This window comes from Crinia signifera, chromosome 9 (genome assembly GCF_055691185.1).
Source record: "Crinia signifera chromosome 9, ASM5569118v1, whole genome shotgun sequence".
Classification (NCBI taxonomy): domain Eukaryota; kingdom Metazoa; phylum Chordata; class Amphibia; order Anura; family Myobatrachidae; genus Crinia; species Crinia signifera.
The window spans coordinates 70,499,772-70,522,268 of NC_139225.1; the positions used below are offsets into that span (position 1 = coordinate 70,499,772).

At 42.0% G+C, this 22,497-nt stretch overlaps 1 protein-coding gene across 3 annotated transcripts in view; it reads right to left on the minus strand.

Annotated features, from left to right (window-relative positions):
- TEX11 (testis expressed 11) overlaps positions 1-22,497 on the minus strand; it is a 188,311-nt gene that overhangs the window by 85,147 nt on the left and 80,667 nt on the right. For 2 of the 3 annotated variants that reach the window (XM_083159166.1, XM_083159167.1), the window contains exons 16-18: positions 21,447-21,584; positions 11,399-11,501; positions 8,522-8,640 (exon numbers count right to left, since the gene is read on the minus strand). In XM_083159166.1, coding sequence (XP_083015292.1) covers positions 8,522-8,640; positions 11,399-11,501; positions 21,447-21,584 — 360 coding nt within the window. The remainder of the gene's footprint in view (positions 1-8,521; positions 8,641-11,398; positions 11,502-21,446; positions 21,585-22,497) is intronic. The other variant, XM_083159168.1, reaches the window with a different exon arrangement.

Below are 22,497 nucleotides of genomic sequence, written 5' to 3' on the forward strand. Positions count from 1 at the left end.
CAAAATTCCACCAGAATCTGAGCTGCAAAATGCAAAAATCACTCCTTACCTTCTGAGTCCTGCCATGCACCCAAATGGTATTTTTTGGTCACATGTGAGGCATTGCCGTACTCGGGAGAAATTGGGGCACAGATTTTGGCGTGCTTTGTCTCCTTCATTCCTTGTGAAAATGAAAAATTTTGAGCCAGAACTGCATTTTTGTGTAAAAAAATTTAATTTTTCATTTGCACAGCCCAGTTGTATCAAAATTGGTGAAACCCCTGGGGGTTTGAAATGTACACTATACCCCTAGATGAATTCCCTGAGGGGTGTAGTTTGCAAAATGGGGTCACTTGTGGGGGGCTTCCACTGTATTGGTGCTTTGGGGGTCTTGCTTATGCGACATAGCACCCACCAAAATTCCACCAGAATCTGAGCTGCAAAATACAAAAATCACTCCTTCCCTTCTGAGTCCTGCCATGCACCCAAATGGTATTTTTTGGTCACATGTGAGGCATTGCCGTACTCGGGAGAAATTGGGGCACAGATTTTGGGGTGCTTTGTCTCCTTCATTCCTTGTGAAAATGAAAAATTTTGAGCCAGAACTGCATTTTTGTGTAAAAAAAATGTAATTTTTCATTTGCACAGCCCAGTTGTACCAAAATTGGTGAAACCCCTGGGGGTTTGAAATGTACACTATACCCCTAGATGAATTCCCTGAGGGGTGTAGTTTGCAAAATGGGGTCACTTGTGGGGGGCTTCCACTGTATTGGTGCTTTGGGGGTCTTGCTAATGCGACATAGCACCCACCAAAATTCCACCAGAATCTGAGCTGCAAAATACAAAAATCACTCCTTCCCTTCTGAGTCCTGCCATGCACCCAACTGGTATTTTTTGGTCACATGTGAGGCATTGCCGTACTCGGGAGAAATTGGGGCACAGATTTTGGGGTGCTTTGTCTCCTTCATTCCTTGTGAAAATGAAAAATTTTGAGCCAGAACTGCATTTTTGTGTAAAAAATTTAATTTTTCATTTGCACAGCCCAGTTGTATCAAAATTGGTGAAACCCCTGGGGGTTTGAAATGTACACTATACCCCTAGATGAATTCCCTGAGGGGTGTAGTTTGCAAAATGGGGTCACTTGTGGGGGGGTTCCTAACTTTTAGCATCTTATGGTGCCTAGAAACCTACATGGTGCCTAAAAAATAATCTCATAAAAAGGAGGCTCCAAAATCAAGTAGGTGCTCCTTCTATTATGAAGCCTGTGGTTTGGTCAACGTGCACACTAGGGCCACATATAGGATATTTATGAAAACAAAAGAATTGGGGGAATCAAATTTTAGTCACATTTCTCTAGTAAAATCGACTGTGTTCCTTAGAAAAATGTATTAAAATTGCAAATCTGCAAAAAAAATGAAATTTTGAAATTTCACCTACACTTTGTTTTAATTCCTGCGAAACACCTAAAGGGTTAACAAACTTCCAAAATGCTGTTTTGAATACTGTGAGGGGTGCAGTTTTTGAAATGGCATCATTTATGGGGGTGTCTCACATACAAGTCCCTCAAAGTCACATCAGAACTGAACTGGTCCCTAAAAAAATCAGTGTTTGAAATTTTCTTGAAAATTTGAGAATTTGCTATTCATATTTTAAGCCTCCTAGTGTCCAAAAAATTTAAAAGGAAGTTGAAATAATGATGGAAACATAAAGTAGACATATGGTCTATGTTAGTTATTAACTATTTTGAGTGGTATGATTATTTGTCTCACAAGCAGAAAATTTAACATTTTGAAAATTGCTAAATTTTCCATTTTTTTACGACATTTTGGTATTTTTCACAAAAAAAAACACAGACTGTATCGACGAAAATTTACCACTAACTTAAAGTACAATGTGTCACGAGAAAACAATCTCAAAATCACTGGGATAAGTAAAAGCAAAAAAAAGTTATCCCCACTTAAGTGATACATGTCAGATTTGAAAAAAAGGGCTCTGTCAGGAAGGCAAAAACTGGCTGCGGCGGGAAGGGGTTAAAGAATGCCAAGGTAGTGATCCAAAGAATATGTGTTTTCTGGGACTAGAACAAGTTAGCCTAGATATAAGAGGGGGAGACAGAGATGCTAAATTACTCCGACGCGAATCTTATTGGATTTATACAATGAAGACTCTTTATCCAGACGGATTAAATGAAGGAATGGAAGTTACACCCTTCCTAACATAAATCATGCTTCCCCTCAACTTTTTTCTTTTTTTCTTAAATTCTCCCCTTGTATCTTTTTCCGTATATTCAGTCATGACAGAGATTTTTTCTCTATTTCCTATGTATCCTCACTTTCCTTAAACTACATCTAAATTGACTCTGTAACTATTGTTTGGAGTGGGACTTTGCGGTCCATTACACACTTTATTATATGGGTCTTTTTATATGGGCCTTTCCACATAAATACAAACATTTTCTTGCTATGTATTGGTCTCATTTTTGCTAAAGAACTATGCCTTTATGAAATCATGGTGCTACCGGCTATTAGATAAATATGCCTTGTATTGTGCCCTGCTGATCTATAATTACTTGGAATAATGATGGAAGGCCGATAATATGCCTATTCTTATTCATGTTTTTGATCGTCAATCAATCTGTCTCGTTATGAATTTATACAGTTAATGAATGTCTGTGTTATTTTTAAAGAATTTTTTATTCTTCATCAATTTTTTATTCCTCATCTCTTTTTCTCCTTTTTTTCTTATATTTGTGCGAATATCATTCGGACTGATGGTTCAAAAAGTAAAGACATATCGTCTGATTGCCAAGTGTGTAGCATACAGAAATCGCTTGAAATAACTACCACTGCAACGAGAGAAACGTATTACCACCGCGTTCTCCGGATAATGATTGCAGAGTTAATCTCTTTCACATGAACACGTCTTACTATCCTTTAATGATGCTAATAATATCGGACATGTAATTGTGATTGTCTTGTGATAATGTTTCTTTTATTTTTCTTTAAATGCAAATAACGCCTTTTAAATATTGAACATTTTGCACGGAGATGAAATGCATCGTGATGTCTATCGATGTTTCTGTGTAAATGGAAAATATTTTATATCTTATATTGGTAACAAATCTTGTATTTTTTAAAAGTGTTTTTTAACGTCAATGTATTTTATAATGAATTGTTTATATTGTTTATATTGTATGTAACATATATATTTTATGTAGCATTTTGCACTTTAAGAAAGGGGTAACCCTTTGGAGACCGCTGCTGTCAGAAATCACTGCATCATAGCTTGTAATTAGCTGATGGATTTCAGCTGCTAAAGACAGCCGCGGCCTTTAAAAGAGGATTCTGACCAACGCCAGGCCAGCCCTCTAACGAAGTACGTGACTACGAAACGCGTTGGGGCGTGGCCTGGCGTTGCAGTCTGTCCACCAGCCGTGTTAAGACGCTGAAAAGCCCAAGTGTAACCTCTCCTACATTTGTGTTGGGTAAACACGTTCTACGCGAAAATCCTGCGGTGGCATACCGCTCATTGTGGTACGTCATTATATACCTGCCATTTCTTGAAGAAATTCTTTGTTCCTAAAAATAAAAGTTTTTTGATATTGCACTTTTGAGCGCTCTCCTCTCTTCTTTTAGTGTATATATATATATATATATATATATATATATATAAAATGGAAAGTCCTACAAGTTGCTACATCATATGACATGTGAAACACGCTATGTCATCTATGCGATTACTTGTCCCTGTAAAATGGTCTATGTAGGGAAGACCATACGTCTACTAAAGGAGCCTATCAGCCAACATAGGTCATCTCTTAAAAAAGCTATGACCACCATTGACTGTAATATCCCGCCGTTCGCAAGACTTTAAGTTCATGCCTATTGACCATGTCCCTCCCTTGAGACGTGGAGGAGATAGGGACAAGTTACTATTGCAAAAAGAATGCATGTGGATACATAGACTGCGATCCCTTGCTCCGCATGGCTTAAATGAAGAATTTTCATTTCATTGTTTTTTATAATTGAACCTGATGGTGGTTAGATAATATGCATTTCCTTATCTCATGTATATTAATATATATTTTTTGTGTGTCTACCATTTTCCAATTTTCCTATGCCTGTCCCTTTCTTTTTTCTTTGCTCCTTTAGTATGTCTTATCCCTTTTGTGTCACTTATCCAGGGGGAAAGCGCTGTCTTGGCCGATCCTTTGTAATTATACTTTTTCATATGCCGTTCTTCTTTGCCCACATAGTGAATTAACACTTGTAATACACATACCAGTGGACACGGCTGTTGTTGTTTTTTTGCATAGTAGGTTGCTATGGTAGCATTTCCGGAGCCCCACGTCAGCTGACGCAAATGAGACGCTTGCCGGAAATACGTATCTGCAGCTACGGGCGGAAGTGCGGCACTTCCGGCTTCCGGTCTTTTGCCGTTCTCACTTCCAGCCCGCGCTTTTTGCCCAATCAGCGATCTTCCCTTCTGGTTTAAATATCTGCACTGATCTCTTGCACATGACTAAGGTGCTGTTTAGCACCGAAACAGCTGTCATGCGATGACCGCTTGGTGGAGGAGGACCGGCTTTACTCTATCTGTCTTTGTCTGAAGTATATATATGCCTATGCTGGACTCCTCTTAATGTTTTTTGTCACTCTGCACTTTAAAATGATATACAGTAAAAATGTTTTGATACCTTTTGAAAATCTGAAGTTGCTGGCTATCAGTTTTGTTTTACTACATTACTCCACATACCTGAGCCGGGCACTCAGTCCCTGACACAGTTTGTGTGTGCGGTTTATCCATCTCCAATGTACATATATATATATATATATGTATGTGTAATCCTCACCTTCCAACTCACATAATACCCATTTCTTACAGGCAGCCCGTATTTAGGTCACCTGCCACGCTATGTGGCCACCATTATTCCAGCTATCTACCCGGCGTGCGGGTCACCAAGCGGAAGTGCCTCATCCTCATGATGCGTCACTTCCTGCCCGGTGGAACACACAACCGGGAAGCGTGCGTTCCACTGCGGCGCCCGCTGTTCCTCTATGTTTATTCCGGCTACAAAAAAAACTGTACTAGTTATTAAATGCTGCAATAAGTTATATACATATAAAGTAAAGCCACCTCCTTATCTCATCCTGATCCTAAATAAGCTATAGTGACCTAAAGTTCATAGGGCCATACAGGCCCACCCGTCACTTACCACCACCTAGTGACTATATGTTGAAAGGACACACAAGTCATAGTACATATAATAATCAAGAAAAAAAGTAAAAAAAAAAACAACTATCATGGTAGTAAAAAAAAGAATTCTTATATACAAAAAGAGCACTGTTACTATGGTTGCTCAGACCATCTCTTTCACTATTAATCTTTAGAGGAAACCAGACAAAGAATTATTTTCATTAACGCCTCCTTAATGAAAGTAGGATCAACCCCCTGTTACCTGCCATCAACAGCGGGGGTACTCAGTCAATCATCATACAACTTAATGAAGAGATTTGATGTTTAAACTTCAAAAAGTGTGCCACTACTGGTTTATCTGTTGTTTGACTGTTGATGAAAGAATCTTATAGGAAGAGAATCTGCTCAAATGAGCTTAGAATCTATGGCCTTATACCCAGCCAACTACCGTATATAAGTGATGTGTATCGCTTGGATCCCAAAACAGGAGTGAGCGATACACATCACTTATATACGGTAGTTGGCTAGGTATAAGGCCATAGATTCTAAGCTCATTTGAACAGATTCTCTTCCTAGAAGATTCTTTCACCAGCGGTTGAAAACCTCTGATCTATATGAGATTCCGGATTGTTTGTATGATTTACACCCTATTCAATGATAAGTACATCGGTTTGTTCTTGCCCCTGAGGAAGTCTTCTTGACAAAACGCGTTGGGCCCTACACCTCAACCGACTAACTCCTACTAGTGAGTAGCCTAAGAACTTTACTAACATCGGCTAACAATATACCAAAGGAGTGTTATCCAGTATCTTGGAAGTGTTTATAAACTGCCAAAATTGTGCATTCTTATGTTTTTATGTAATTTCATATGAATTGTATATTTTAGTTTATACATACATACATACATACATACACACATATATATATATATATATATATATATATATATATATATATATATATATATATATATATATATATATATATATATATGTTGTTTTCTAAGTAATTAGATGTGTCCATAAGCTCATGGGGTATATATAGGTTTAGAACAAATGGAATAATATGAAAAATAGGCGCTGAGGTGATAGACGATGTTCATAGTCAGTTTATTTACAGAAGACATGTCTAAGAAATAAAAAATTCAGGATACTTTACATCACATAAGACATTTCCACACTTTAAGAAAGCTTTTGGCACACTCAATTTTGAAAAAATTGTGGCACATTAAATATGAAGGGACCTCACCCAATATTGGTGCCGCTGTGGACTTATACCCCAAGGCAAAGAATGCAGGTGCTGAGCAGTGATACCCGGCGCGACCGCAGAGAGCTAAGGTTCCAAGAAAGTGCAAGTGCAGATAAAGTGTCCGTGCTTTCAGTGCGTGTGTCTCAAATCTTTCTCCAAGTAGCAACGCCTGGCCTAGTTGAGAGGACGCTGTCTATTTCATCTGCCCTACTAGGATTGCTGTGTCCTTCCCGGAGCTCAGATTGACAAGCTGATATTTTAAAACTTTGATGTATGTAAGCATATACCGTTCAGTAAAGTAAATATTATATATTTGCTTATGGTGCGCTTTCTTCTCCATTATTCCTATGTCACGTATTCTGTGTGGATTGGGCCAATCCATGTGAAAGGAGAGCTGCACACATCAAGGAAAGAACTATCACATCATCGCATTTATATATATACAGCTAACATTGCTCCTTATCTCTGTGGTGCCGCCAATGGCCGCTGGAAGGTGCCTGACCGAGGTCCATTTGGGGGACAGTCGCACAAACTCAACCCCATGTACAGTCCCCCCCCCCCCTATATACTGTTGCCCCTGTATGCACACAGCACCCCCATAGTGTTCCATATACTGCCCCTATATACACACTGAATTCCCATACCCCTCCATAATAGTGTCCCCTATATACAGGTCACACTATACTACTCGTGCCAAATACTGCATTCTCTAGGCTTCCTCCTCCATAGATTATGCTGCAACCCCAGGTTACTTGCCATCCCAGGACTCCGCAACAAGTAGCAGCAGTAGCTAGGAAACAGATGCAGGAACCAGTAGACAGACCATTTAAAATAGAGGCATCAGGGAGATGTGGATCTGGGTTCCTGAGAAGGTGAATCAGTCTGGCAGAAAGTAGTGAGGCTGTGTGGAGTGAGCAGTGTGGTGCCTGGGAGGAGGAGGGGTCGGTGCTGGGGCTGCAAGTGATGCAGGTGAGGAGGTAGCAAATAACTGGCTGAGCTACTTTCTATATATACTGTGTGCTGGCAAAGGGGCAGGGTCATGTGCTCACGCAGGCCATGACCAAACCCCTCACGCAACCTGCTGGTAGCAATTAGCCTCCTCTACCCCCACACTGACCAGAAGCTGTGCAGAGACTGGTGAGCTTACATGTGCCAGTACTGGTGTATATATTACAGCATCATTATAGCCTGAATAGAAAGGTTAAACATTGCCCTATGGTTTCGTTAAAGAAAAAAGAGCAAGCTGCTGAATTAAGCTGGTGTAATGGAGTAGAATTGTATTTGAGAGCTGAAAAACTAGATAATGGTAAGCAAGATTATAAAGAGATAGTAGAACTATGTGTGACAATGAATAATTAAAATAATAAATAAAATGAAAATAAGCTTAAAAAAATTAAAGACTGTGACACCCTTTTTTTCCAGGTGTCATAGTCTATATTTAATTTTAGAAGAAAGGGGTTACACACTGCGCTCAGCCTATTTGACATTCTAAATTAGTCGCAGGCACTGCTTTCCCATAAGGATGTCCCAGTCCCATTTAACTGTAGTACAAACGATTGGGGGGGGGGGGGGGGGGATCCCCTCATTTTCTCAAAATCCAGTACAAATTATTATTAGTATGTTTATCATTTTCAGTGCTTTCGCACCAGTTTCAATCGACACATCAAACGCCCCTGATGAAGTCACGTGGTTGACGAAATGCGTTGGGCCTATCTTCTATATAAGATTGTAAACATACTGTGTAAAGAAACTCTGTAAAATGACTGTGTAACTCTGCATGATTCTATTTAAGCCAAATTGGTGGCTTTTTTAATTAAATATTTGTACTTTTAAAAAGGGAAGTTGTATGATTTACCATAGCGCACCCTGATCTCTTTTGTATTTCTGTCTGTTCTGGGTTCCAGCTAACAGGGGACCTTCAGAGGTGCTGCTTTGGGTCACTAGGGCATGGTGTTAGGTACTTTTTGCCTTTCTAAGTATATATATATATATATGTACACTGCACAGCATGCACTGTACATCCCCTGCCCCTTTCTGTTGTGGTGGCTGCCGTTACTGTGTACATATATCGGTTAGCTACCCTGGTATGTTGGCTTACCTCCATAGCTATTTGTGCTGCCAGGCTGAGCAGGTCAGTTGCTGAACAGTTCTCCTCCACTAATCCCCTGGAATCTGCCTGAGAGGCCATCTTCCCCACGGCTGAGACAGCATTTGCAGCTGGAATATAAAAATTACAGTGAGGTGAATGTTCCTCTCAAAGCTACTTGATATCACTAATTGCATAGGTAGAAAAACACACAAAGTTCCTCACTTCCTCAGAACTTAAACTGCATAAAATTATAATTTTATCTAATTTTTGCAACGAATGGTTTAAACCAATTTGTAGCAGGGGTGTAACTGCCTCAGACAACGTCAGTTGTCAGTTGCCGCCGGGCTATAGCTGTGAAGGGGCGCCTCCTCCATTGTCCATTGGCTGTTCCATACCTTTTCCTGCTATAAAAGGCAGACAGCACTGGCAACTATTAGCCTTTCATGGTGACACCTGCAACCAGCATCACAACCACACACATTCCTGCCCACCTAGTGCTGTTTTGCTGAGTACGGAATACATGTGAAGTAATCCGCGTCCGCTCGCCACGCTTCGGGCTCACCACACTATATAAAATCAACTCCATCCCGACGTGGATAGTGGGGGTATGAAAAGGTCGGAGGACGCGTACCGCCGCCCCTCGCGGGCTCGCTTCGCTCGTCACGCTTCGGGTTGACGTTGATATTGGGGGTGGAGTGGGGGTGTATTTCACATTATAATCACCCATTAGGGTGTTTATACAATTTAAAATCGTATAGGGGCTTATACAATTTTTTATCGCATTGCATGCCATATACCCGCATGTGATGCGATGCGATGAGATGGCATACAATGTATTATCGTGGGCGCCGTGCTAGGAAGCAAGTACCAATATTCTTTTCACCTCCCAGAGCAGAGGCGTACCTAGATATTCGTAGGCCCCATAGCAAATGTTTGTAAGGGCCCCCTATTTAGCAACTGATGGTGATAAATGTATGTAAAACATTACGTAGACAGCAAAGATGGGCTCCCTTGAGCTCTGGGCCCCATAGCAGCTGCACCCCTTGCACCTATGGTAGTTACACCCTTGTCCCAGAGTAAATATAGTAAAGGATATTTTTCCTATTATTAAGTAAGATAGGTGGAGGAGGGTCTGATCTAAACAATTTTTTGAACTGGTGCGGGAATCTATCTTTAGTGGTGTGTGACCCCCGGAGGCTTAATGACATTATAAGGGTTATTTTGGTTTACTCTTTCTGACAAATTCCTTCTTAGAAGGACAAAACCATGTGCACTGCAGGTGGGGCAGATATTACTTGTGCAGAGAGAGTTAGATTTGGGTGGGGTTTTACTTAAAAGTGATATCCATAATGCAGTGCAAAAATAAAGCAGTCAGTATTTTTCCTGCACAGAAACAAAATAACTCACCCAAATCTAATTCTCTATGCACATGTTACATCTGCCCCCCCCCCCCCCCCCCCTTGCAGTGCACATGGTTTTGTCCTTCTAAGAAGGAATTTGTCAGAAAGAGTGAACCAAAATACCCCCCTATGGCACAACCCAGCCTGCTGCTATCGTCTTTCTGACTCCCTACTCCTTGTGCAGGCAGCATTGGGACCCAACTTCTGTGGGCGCAGAATCTGAGCAGCTGCAGGCTGCATTGCATATAGCTAGTGGTGAGTGGGACTTGATGTAGGGGTTATAGTATCTGTTAATTTATACGGTCATCCATGTCCTGGTGTATCTCTGTCACCTGTATCTTCTCCCTGTCACCTCTATTTTGGTCCTCTATCTTGGCCATGTCATTTCTGTTCTTCGCCACTGTACTGTACCGGTCAGCTCTGTATTGGCACTGTCACCTCTGTCCTGTCCCTGACACACTTGTCTCATGTCCCCTCTATTATGTCATGGCCTTGTCATCCCTGTCCTATCCTTTTTGTCAAGGGATTAGGGGGGCCACCAAATTCTAACTTGCCTTCGGGCAAAGAAGATGAACTTACACCACTGCTGTGCAGCATTACTCACCAGTAAGGTAAAAGTTAAGCATGGTTTATTAGGCAGCTGTTATTGCTTGCTCAATCAGCTGCGTTCTGCACAGAAAGTGTTCTTTCATTACATTTCTGTAGTTTATGTATGCCTAGAAGCAACTATTATCAGCATCAAAGAGCAGACCGTGCAGGTCACACTATCACACTGTACTTAGCCAACCCTCGAAATATGATATCATATGAGGGGATGTGGCTGTGTGCATAGTAAGTAGAAAGCTGCTTGGATGCTTTGGGTGACTCATTCCATTCCATACACATTCCAGAGTTGTGTGCCTAGTGGCCCTGGATATAGAAATAAGACTCCTCCTTTTTACTTTTTTTTTTTTAATTACATTTTATTTATAAAGGAACCACAAGTGGTTCACAACGCCGTACATACGGCATAAATGGGACCAATACAGAGTCAATAACTGAAAAAATAAAACACAGCACAGGTAACCATTAATTGTTCTGTATCTGCCTACCTTCTATGCCAGACTCTAAACTGGCTCCCCTTCCCTACAAAGTTCAATTCAAACTCCTCCCACCCATTTATAAAGCCCTCGCCCAATCCTTTGTCTCCTACATCTCTATCCTCACCCCTTTCCACAAGCCTGCCTACCCGTTTTGCTCTGCCATTGACTGGGACCTCTTTTCCCAACTCACATCTTCAGGCACCAAGAGGGCAGCAGAATACAGAGCTAGAAAAGCACTTCTCCTGTCCAGTGTCTCCCTGCTAGGTGTGTTCCAGTGGCTGTGCCCACAGTGCAAACTCACTGTTTGCAAAGCACCATTGGCACACACCTAGTTACAGCCCTGCCCTACATATGTTATTTCACTAACAATTCACATATATTTCATGCAGTATGAAGCCACTTACCCTCCTGGACATTATTTTCTTTAATTGCAATCTTATATAAGATGAAATGAGTGAAGATGCTGTCTGGATCACACCTCTCAGCTTCTCTTACTGCCTCCTTGGCCTATAAACAATACAGTACTGCTGTAAGAAGCATTCTGATATCTGTTTATCAATTGTAAGCATACCAGGTATGCTGTTTTGTTATCGGTATAACTTATTATATACCCTTAAAGTGTAGTATGACAATATTCATTACTACTGTACCATTAATATGGGAAGACATTTTTGTTTGTTTGTTCAATTAGCCTCTGACAAAGGAGAATATGCCCTGTCAGTTGGATCCCGACTGCCAGGCATTTAAACAGTCGGGATACTGATGTCGGGCCCTCACCCAGCACCCACATTTACCACACTTTCTGCCAGAGTAAAACATTTTGAAGCATACATTACTGTAGGTTCTCTTGTCATAAAATGACAATTGCTAGCGTATTACTTTTTAGTTTAAATATATAAAAAAAATCCTATCCCGCATGCATACCCTTATTTCACTGTCCAAATAGCAGGACTAGCAGAGGAATGTGCTGTGTGGCCATGCCTTCTCACTTGAGGGCACACCCCCATTTCATGAAGGCCCCTTGTTTGGCTTCAGCTGTCCCAAGTTAATTTGTTCAGATGATTAGAGGTATGGGCATAGTGGACATAGGGCATAGGTTACACACAGGGGTTAAAGTGAGGGGGAACTGGGTGGAACTGAGTTCCACCACCTCTAATGGTGAGGTGGAACATTTTAACCTACACATTGGCTCTGCACAGTAATTCTTACAGAAAAGCATTGTAGCAGGGGGATGCTAAAAAAACCTACCACTGGACCTGTCTCTGCCTAATGTGGGGAGGGGAGGGGGTGTAATTAGGTGGCATAGAGAAATGAGTTCCCCCACCTCTGCATAACCACTTTAAGCCCTGGTTACACAATACCCTTATTTTCAGTGAAATGTTAAAATAATACTATTTAATGAAAGAAAGAGACAAGTGACTGGAATCTCGATTACTATGTATGCTTATATGCTATTACAGTGTTATAAGCTAAAACAAAAGAAAACTCAAATTACTGTAGGAAGGAGCTGGGGAAATCAGGTGAAGGCTTGTATGTAAGGATGAGCGATTCTAGGAATCTGAACCACTACGAACATCAGGGATACGGGTCTGGCCAAGCTGTGGCTTGGGTGTTCCCGCAAGACTCAGTTCCCTGAATAAGGCTGAACACCATCTTCCTGGCATCTGATTCTCGGGTGACTTGCATCGCATACAAGGCGCAGCACCCGTGGCTCTGCACCATTATATGGAAAGCAAGCTGCAGTCTGTACGCTCCATTGCATGCTCTGATTTATATTATTATATTTTTTTTAAATAAGTATTTTCTTTACTGAAGCATGACATAAATGTACAATAACAATGTATTCTCTTTGTACAGGACACGATGTATGAGCAATACAACTTGTATGCAATAAAGAGGAGCAAAATCATATATTTCATAGCAATGTCTGTCATTTCATGTTATTTTTTTTTAAACGTTGGACACCAGTGTGCATACCTGTGTCTGCTGGCCATAACCCCACTGTTCATATTGTACTAAGACTACTGGTCATAACCCCACTGTGCATACCGTACAATGACTACAGACCATACCCCACTGTGTACACGTTACTGTGACTGCTGGGCATATCCCACTGTGTATACATTATTGTGACTGCTGGCCATACCTCTCTGTTTGTTAATGGTACTGTGACTGCTGGTGGTTTTAATTCTAAAAGTTGAAACGTGTATCTACAACCACTGTGATCCATGCAGTTTAAACTGGGCTGCAAGTTAAACGAATATACAGTACATATATATTTATTTATATATTTTGTGCTATTATAGTGTATTTTACTTTTTTTTTTTACTGTGACACTGCCTGTCTCATTTTCATACTGTATATGTATTGTGTAACACTGTACTTGTTAATTTTTTTGTACAACTTGTAGTTTGTGCTGTGGTATGGAGGACAAAAATGTGAGGAGAACTGGAAGCACAAACCAGTGCTGCAGCTGCTGCCACCAGTCATGATGATACAAGTCTGTCATTGTTATCTACTAAGGCCATTGCCAAGGGCATAGAGGGCTTAAGTCAGGGCATGTACAAATCAAAAAGCAATATAATTTGGTGGGAAAGGTAAAAAATCAAAAGTACATTTAGCTATAGAGAAACCTAAAATTGCCAAAATGCCATTCACAACTGTGTCAAGGAAAGGATAAGGCATTGGCCTTTATTTATAACTGATAGTCCTGCCTCTCATGATCAAGTAAGCTCTTTCTATAGAGGTGTAAAAAAAATAACTTTTTAAGACAACTGCTCAGGAACATCACAAATCCCTGAGAAGAGTCCAAGTGTGTCCATAGGTGCCATGTGTGAGTTGTATGAGTTGGATCTTTCCAATACTGTACACAAAATGTTCGCTCTCTGAAAATGTGGCAGCAAAGTCACAAGTTGCTTCAGTAGAAATTGAAGATGCTTTTGCGGAAGTGCACCAAGAGGAGGAGAATATTTGTGTAGCTGGCGCTAAATAAGGATGATGGCGATAAGGATGTAAGTGATGAGGAAGTTGTTTGGGTACTCTTTACTTAGAAGGGCGCCCATCTCGGCCATCTCGGGCATTGAATGCACTAAAAAATCAGGTGCGATGCGACAGACGAGATGCCCGAGATTTCCCATAGGGAACAATGTTAAATGTCTCAATTGACCCGATTTTCCTGTTCAATGCCTCAATTGACCCAATTTTTCCATAGGAAACAATGTTAAATGGGCCACAGAGGCCAAATAGGCACCCTGAAGTGAATAATGGCCACCCGAATTGTTAACGCCACCCCACGATCAACGTCAACCCGAAGCGTGGCGAGCGCAGCGAGCCCGCGAGGGGCGGCGGTACGCGTCCTACGACCTTTTCATACCCCCACTATCCACGTCGGCGTGGAGTTGAGAATAGAAAGTGTGGCGAGCGCAGCGAGCCACCGAGCCCGAAGCGTGGCGAGCGCAGCGAGCCCCGCGAGGGGACGCGGATACCTTCACACGTATCCGCGTCCCCTCGCGGGCTTCACAGCTGTCCGCGTACCCTCGTGGGGCTCGCTGCGCTCGCCACGCTTCAGGCTAGGTGGCTCGCTGCGCTCGCCACACTTTCTATTCTCAACTCCACGCCGACGTGGATAGTGGGGGTATGAAAAGGTCGTAGGACGCGTATCGCCGCCGCTCGCCACGCATCGGGTTGACGTTGATCGTGGGGTGGCGTTAACAATTCGGGTGGCCATTATACACTTCAGGGTGCCTATTTGGCCTCTGTGGCCCATTTAACATTGTTTCCTATGGAAAAATCGGGTCAATTGAGGCATTGAACAGGAAAATTGGGTCAATTGAGACATTTAACATTGTTCCCTATGGGAAATCTCGGGCATCTCGTCGGTTGATCGCACCCGATTTTTTAGTGCATTCAATGCCCGAGATGCCCAAGATTTTTTACTAACGATGCCCACGATCAAAATCGTGGGCGCCCTTCTAAGTAAAGAGTACCGTTGTTTGTATAAGTCAGGCACCAGTGGAAACCATTGTTGCCCATGGGATGAAAGGGCCCATTGTCATGCATGGGAAACTTTGGATAAAAAGTCCAATGTCAACTCTCTGTTAGAGCCAAGCACCTGCAATCTCCAAAACCAACTCCCTCATTGTCAGTATCCTCACTCTTGTTTGAAAGTAGATATGCTTTCAGTATCATAATGCACTGGGTTTTAAACAATTAGTTTGAATGCTGTGTCCCTGCTACCAAATACCATCTAGATTCCACTTCACTAGAAAAGCAATTTCTACATTGTAAATAGACAGTAAGAAAAACCTAATTAGTGAACCCACTGTCCACCTAACCACAGATATGTGGAGAAGTGGTACAGGGCAAACTAAAGACAACATGGCTGTGACAGCCTATGGGGGAGGTGTATTGCCTTCAGCAGCACCAACAGCAGAAGCAGCATCATCTCACAAATTTAAGCTCATTTAGAGGCAGGCAGGTATCGCTGGTTTCACTAAAAGGCATTTTGCTGACAACCTCTTAGAACAACTCATGGAGATTATAGCAAAATGGCTTATGCTGGCCACACATCAGACCAACTTTCTTCCAACCATCCAACTAGTTGCTTGGATGGAATAAAAATCTGGTACTGGCCTCAAATCACAGAAATCGTCGAAGGCTCCTGGCCCTGATGGCTTCACAATGGTATAAAACAGGCATGTCCAACGTTGGCCCTCCAGATGTTGTGAAACAGTTTTGCTATTAGAAAATGCTAAAACTATTGCAAAGCATGCTGGGATGTGTAGTTTCACAACATCTGGAGGGCCAACGTTGGACATGCCTGGCATAAAACATTTGCACGGCAACTTTCCCCCCAGCTTATCAGGCTATTCAATGCAATCCTACATGGTGCCCCATTTCATCCTGACTCTGCTACATCCAAAATAATTGCCAAACCAGGTAAAGATCCCGCTCTTTGCGCAAGTTATCGCCCCATCTCCCTGATTAATACTGACCTCAAATTATTTGCAAAGATTCTAGCCACCCGACTGAATGGGCTACTGCCTTCACTAATACACCCGGACCAAATAGGTTTTATTCCTCACCGACAGGCCTCCAACAACACTAGACGCACCATTAACCTGATCCACCATTCCAATACACATAAGACCCCTTCAATTGTTCTAGCCCTAGATGCCGAAAAGGCATTTGACCGCATCTTATGGCCTTTTATGTTCACTACTTTAAACTCTGCAGGCATTACCAGAAATTTCTTACAGGCAATCAAATCCCTATATTTATGCCCTACGTCTACCGTCATGACCAACAGTCTCCAATCCCCAAGATTTGCTCTTGGTAATGGGACGAGACAGGGCTGCCCCCTGCCCCCCCTCCTCTTCGCCTTATGTATAGAGCCACTGGCGGCTAGAATTAGAACTAACCCTGATATACTGGGCGTTGAGGTCGGGGGACATCAATATAAAACTGTCACTTTTTGCTGATGATATTCTCCTCACCCTAATCCCCTGACCTCCCTACCTAGCCTGCAGTCAGAACTCATCGCTTATGGTTCCCTATCAGGATATAAAAACAATAGTACGAAGTCTGAGCCATATGTATCCCCCCCCCCAACTTCTCTCTACACTGAAATCCTCCTTTTGTGGCAGCCCCAGGCGATCAAATACTTAGGCATATTTATTACTAAATCCTACTCCCTTCTATACCAAGCTAACTATGCCCCCATAATCCGCACTCTGACCACAGACATTGCACGCTGGCAACCACTTTATATATCATGGATCGGAAGGATTAATGTGGTTAAAATTAACATCCTCCCAAGACTACTCTACCTCTTCCAGACCTTGCCATTGTCTGTCCCATACTCGGCCTTGAATTCCTTACAAACAATATGCAACCACTTTATTTGGGCAAACGGTAAACCCCATATTCGCAAAACCACATTAGCCAGGACCGCATCGAACGGTGGTCTTGGCCTACCAAACCTCCGATTGTATTATCACGCGGCTCAAATAAACCAGATAATACTATGGCACTCAGAACCCGGATGTAGAAAATGTGTCGACCTTGAAAACGCTCTGCTCCAAGAAGGCCGGGTTGATGAGATAGTCTGGCTCCCGAAGTCACTGAGACCAGCCTCGGCCTATGGGGCCCCAACCATTTGATTCAAGCTGACATTGTGGGACAAACTACGATCTCAAATGAAACTAGCCCCACACCCCTCACCTATGTCCCCTATATGGAACCACCCCCTTTTTCCTACGGGTTGTGACAAAATGCTGGTCACACCCTGGCGTGATCTGCACATCACTAGATTTAAACATGTTAAAGATGAGTCGCCCACTTCCACCTTTGCCCAATTACGGTCTTCAAGTTCAGCCCCCGCTATGACACACTTCCAGTGTATGCAGAGCCTAAGTTTTGTAACATCCCAATACCCATCTAGCAGACTACGCTCACTGACACCATTGGAACGCCTTTGTTCACACTCAGTGGGCAGACGGGGCAATATTTCTTTCTTGTACAACAATGTTCTGGCCTCTGTGCCTACAAACCGAGAACCACACGAACTAGCATGGGAAAAGGACCTTTCAAACTCCATAGCTGAAGAGGACTGGCCTATTATCTGATCTAGGACCACCAAGGCTTCCATTAGCGTAGCTATCAAAGAGACATGCTATAAGGTTTATACACGCTGGTACCTGGTCCCAACTCGGTTGCATGCCATGTTTCCCTCAGCATCTGACCTATGCTGGAGGAACTGTGGCCAAGTGGGCATGTTTTCTCACATTTGGTGGGACTGCCCAATAATTAAGACCTTCTGGACGTGAGTATGGTCACTAATATCTAGTTTACTCGGCATGCCCCTCTCAGCATCACCCAAAGTTGCATTACTGAACGCCCCGCCCCCAAATGTCGGTAAATTCCAAGACAAGCTTAATGCCGCGAAAACCCTGATCGCCAGACACTGGAAGAGTGCTGAGACACCGTCTAAGACAGCTCTCCTTTCTCGAATCAATTTTGTAGCCTCAATGGAATACATCACTTGTTTACAAAATGACTCCGTCGCTACCTTTCACAAGATATGGTCCCCCTGGTACTCCTTCAATTCCTCCCCAATCCCTGGACTCTGCTAATTGTATTTTATTTTTAATAGTAACTGTATTTTATTTTATGTTGATCATCTGTATTTTTCTTTTTTCTTCTTCAGATGTTCCTACATGAATTTTATTTGATGCTATAATTATGTGTAATGGAACTACTTGCTAAAGTGTATAACTGTTTTTTTCTTTTTTTTTTTCCTGTAAAAGAAAAAATTCAAATCAAAATCCATTGTTCTCAAAAAAAAAAAAAAATCTGGTACTGGATGGGAGCAAAGGACAATGAGCAATTTGCTCACAAAACCAGGAAAATTGACAAAAACATTCAGTCAAATTGATTAAATCCAACAGGTTCAGTACCATGTCTGAGCGACAGCTTTTGTCCTTTTCCAGATTCTGGGAGCAAATTTCTGAAGTAAATATTACATTTGCTCCCATCCAGTACCATACTTTTATTCCATCCAAGCAACTAGTTGGATGGTTGGAGGAATGTTGGTCTGATGTGTGGCCAGCATTACTCTGCTTGGACGCATCCCCAGTTTTGTTCACACAATTAACGCAGTGGTTCAAAAAACATTTCAAATGTGATAGTGGCATGCAGGACATGTTATCTGTGGCCAGAAAAATGTAACTGAAAGCAAGAGGTAGTAACTAGGTGGAGTAGAAGCAAAATGCCATGCAGGGCTACACAATGACCCATGGTACAGGGAAAAAAGGGGGAATACACCTTAGTCCAGCGCAGTGGAGAATGATTTCAGTGTTGTGCAAAGTTCTTAAACCCTTTGAAGTTGTAACATGTGAAACTGCCAGCTTAAGCTGTAAGTCATACAGTGTATCTTTTTCCAATGGATAGAAATCTGGAGATATGCAAAGAACTGTTGGTAAACAAATCTCCTCCTTCAGTTTCTCTGGCAACTGCGGCTGCCAGGAGAAAACTAAATTTTTCTAAGGGACCCACTGGTGGAGATGCAGGCCATTCAGCAAAACCTTATGACATCTGGTTGGGTCTAAAAGAACTGCCTACAATTAGTGACATATCCACAGTAGCTCCATCTCCAATGGTTACCATTTATTCAAAGAATGGTGAATAAATATTTTAGTGATAGCTTCTAAATAGGCATGTCAGGCAGTTCTTTACCTACTTGGAAAAAATAAATCTGGGAGGCCCTTTCACAAACTGGCTTTACTTTACTTAATTTGCCCACCCTTCAGTGAGAATTTTCAGTGCAGCCAGGAACCTCATCAGCCATCGTCAAAGGAGGTTACTTCCCCAAAATTTAGGAAAGATGATTTTTATCAAAATTAATTAGAAATACCACTATGAACAATTTGCCAGCAATTACATCCAAAAATACAGAGGTGTCTGCAATGATGGATTCCAGCAGGGACAAATTAATAATGTGTGAAGAGAATGTATACACTGATGGGGTGCGGAATCAAAGGATGATGGCGACATCTTGCCTTTGTAAAGCCAGAGCCGGCCCTAGGCATAGGCAAACTAGGCAAATGCCTAGGGCGTTTGGAATGTCTAGAGGCACCAGCAGCTTCTGCTGATTAAAAGGATATGCAGCATGCCTATATTCTGTGTGTGAGTGAGGCTGTATCTGCATATGAAATAGTGTATTCATGGAAATAACTGTAACATAGCATTCCGTATGCAGGTACAGCCACAGTTGCACATAGAGTATAGGCATGCTGCATATCATTTTAATCATCGGAAGCTCCTTGTGTGTCCTGGTCACATAACAATGCAAATAAGATGAATTTTCAGCAAAAAAGACACCCAATGTTAGCAGAACTGGCCGAGTTGCATGGCCTTTTGAGGCAAGATGTATGAGGAAACATTTGTAGTGGCAGAGGTCACAGTGTTAGCGGCTGTGCGAATGTTGTCTGTGGGTGGGTTGGTTGTGCAATAGTGTTCGGCACATTAATAATGTGCAACATATGTGTAAGGGGCATTATATGTGTCATTATGTGTATGAAGGGCATTAATAAAGGTTGGAATAATGTGTAAGGGGCATTATGTTTATAAGGACATTAATAATGTGTGTCATGTGTAAGGGCATTACTGTGTGGTATTATCAGGGGTGCCGAGAGAAAGGGGTAGGGAGTACAAATTACCCAGGCCAAAGTCTGATGGAAGAACCCAGTGGGGGCCCCAGGCCCCCTCCCCTTAAGTGACAGCAGCAGCTGCAGCTCTTCTCAGCTGTCCAGCACACACTGCTTTGTGCTGGGTTGCAGTGTGGCCATGAAGGTGCTTAAAATACAATATTTTCTCAGGATTTTTTTTCTAAGGGTATAATGTGAATAATGTGAGGAGGTAAAGTGGTACTACTGTGTGGTGTAACGTGAATAAGGGACACCATCGCATGATATAATGTGAATAAAGTTGCACTACTGTGCGCCATAATGTGAATTTGGGGTACTATTGTGTGGCCATGCCCCCCTTCCCAGCAAGAACACACCCCTGTTTGCGCTGCACACCGAATGTTTCTATTTAAAATATTGCGGGTAGGAGCACCAAAATGATGACTGCTATGATGAGGGTTGATGGTGCTGGGAAAGGGGAGCAGGGTCAGAGGCGGAACTAGTGGCGGTGCTAGGGGGCACCAGCCAAAATCTTGCCTAGGGCGTCATTTAGGCTAGGGCCGGCTCTGTGTAAAGCCAGTTTGTGCATGCAATGATAATTGCCAGCAATGTCTTCTGCCCTTTGGCAGCTTGTTTTGTGGGGCCCCAATCAAACAAACCAATCAATTCAGACACAAATGTGGCAATCCCTGTCACTGAAGTGATTGGTTTGTTAAACTGTGCATGTCCGATTTAATATACACAACAGAAGGGTGGGTGGGAAGAACAATTTCTTATTGGACTGGCTTTCTTTGCATTATGCACTGTTTGGAGCATTGCTTCATAGTTTATTAAACTGCAACCATGTATGGATTAAAACAATATTGTTGTGTGCTGTGAGGTGGTCAAAATCGACTTGAAATTAGTGGAAATTAATGTTATTGAGGTTAATAATACATAGGAACAAAACAGCCCAAAATGTTGTGATTTTCTTTAAAGAATAAAAACAGATCCAAAACCGACACCAACAAGGGCAGTTTTGACAAAATCAAATACAAATATAAAACCGGAAGGAGATACAGATCCAAAACCAAGGCCGCTGCACATCCCTACTTGTAGGATTATCTGATGTTAATCTAAATTATCATTGTTGTATTACCTATTATAAAACTGTAATATATAGATCTTTAGGGTTTGTGAAAATTACAAACAGATTGGAAACACAATTACAGGAATTAAAGATAAGCAAAAAAAGCGCATCTAACGGGTGCAATAATGATTTGCTGACCTTAGATAGCTCATTGAGGTGCAGAAAACAGGAAGCCCGGTTCCTCTGTAGTTTTGCAAGGTTATTCTCAGTCTGACCTGAAGCATAAAAGCTCAGAGAATAGTTGTACCATTGCAAGGCTTCTATATAGTTCTTGGTCTGTGAATTAGCATACAAATAAGCAATGAAACAGTGCACTAAATATTACACCAAACTTAAAGATTTAGGTATGTATTCAGTGTTGGTTGTTAGTTCCGTTCGGTCAGAAACAGCAAAAAAAAAAAAGTCTAGTTGAATAAGACTATTCAAGGTCATTTTCTTCTAGACAGTCTAAAGCTGGGGTAGCCAACCCTAGTCGTCGAGAGCTACCAACAGTGCATGTTTTGCAGGTCTCCTCACAGAATCACAAGTGAGCTAATTAGCTCCATCTGTGTATCTTTTAAAATGTGTCAGTGATTAATGAGTGCAGCTGTGCAGCAGCTAGGTTGTCTGGAAAATGTGAACTGTTGGTAGCTCTCGAGGGCTAGGGTTGGCTACCACTGGTCTAAAGCATACTTGCCTACTTTTGAAAACTAGTTTCAGGGAGATTATAGTTGGAAATAGAATTTTCAAAGCCCCGCATTGAAGGGCATGTCTAGATACATAGTATATGGAGAGATAGTGAAAACAGATTGTGAACGTGGCACCTAGAAGTGTGGGTGTGTACTGCTACATCTGAGAGGAATCTCTTAAAATGACTTATATACAAAATGTAGATGAGCCCCAAAGCAGTTAGTAAGAGATACTATACTTGCTAAAGTGCTGGGAAATGGAGCTGATGATGCAATGTAAATGTATCTATCTCTCGTCCTTTTCCCCCAAAAATGTACCAGTGTAATGTTGGCTAGGTGAAATCAGGGAGATTGCTAGATTAATGAGGGAGAGAGGGAGATTGCTGCTATTTCAGGGAGTCTTCTGCAGAATGCAGGGGGGTAGGCAGCTATGGTCTAAAGCTTGGGTAGCAAACTCCAGTCCTCGAGAGCTACAGTACCAACAGTTAATGTTTTCCAGATCTCCTCACAGAATCACAAGT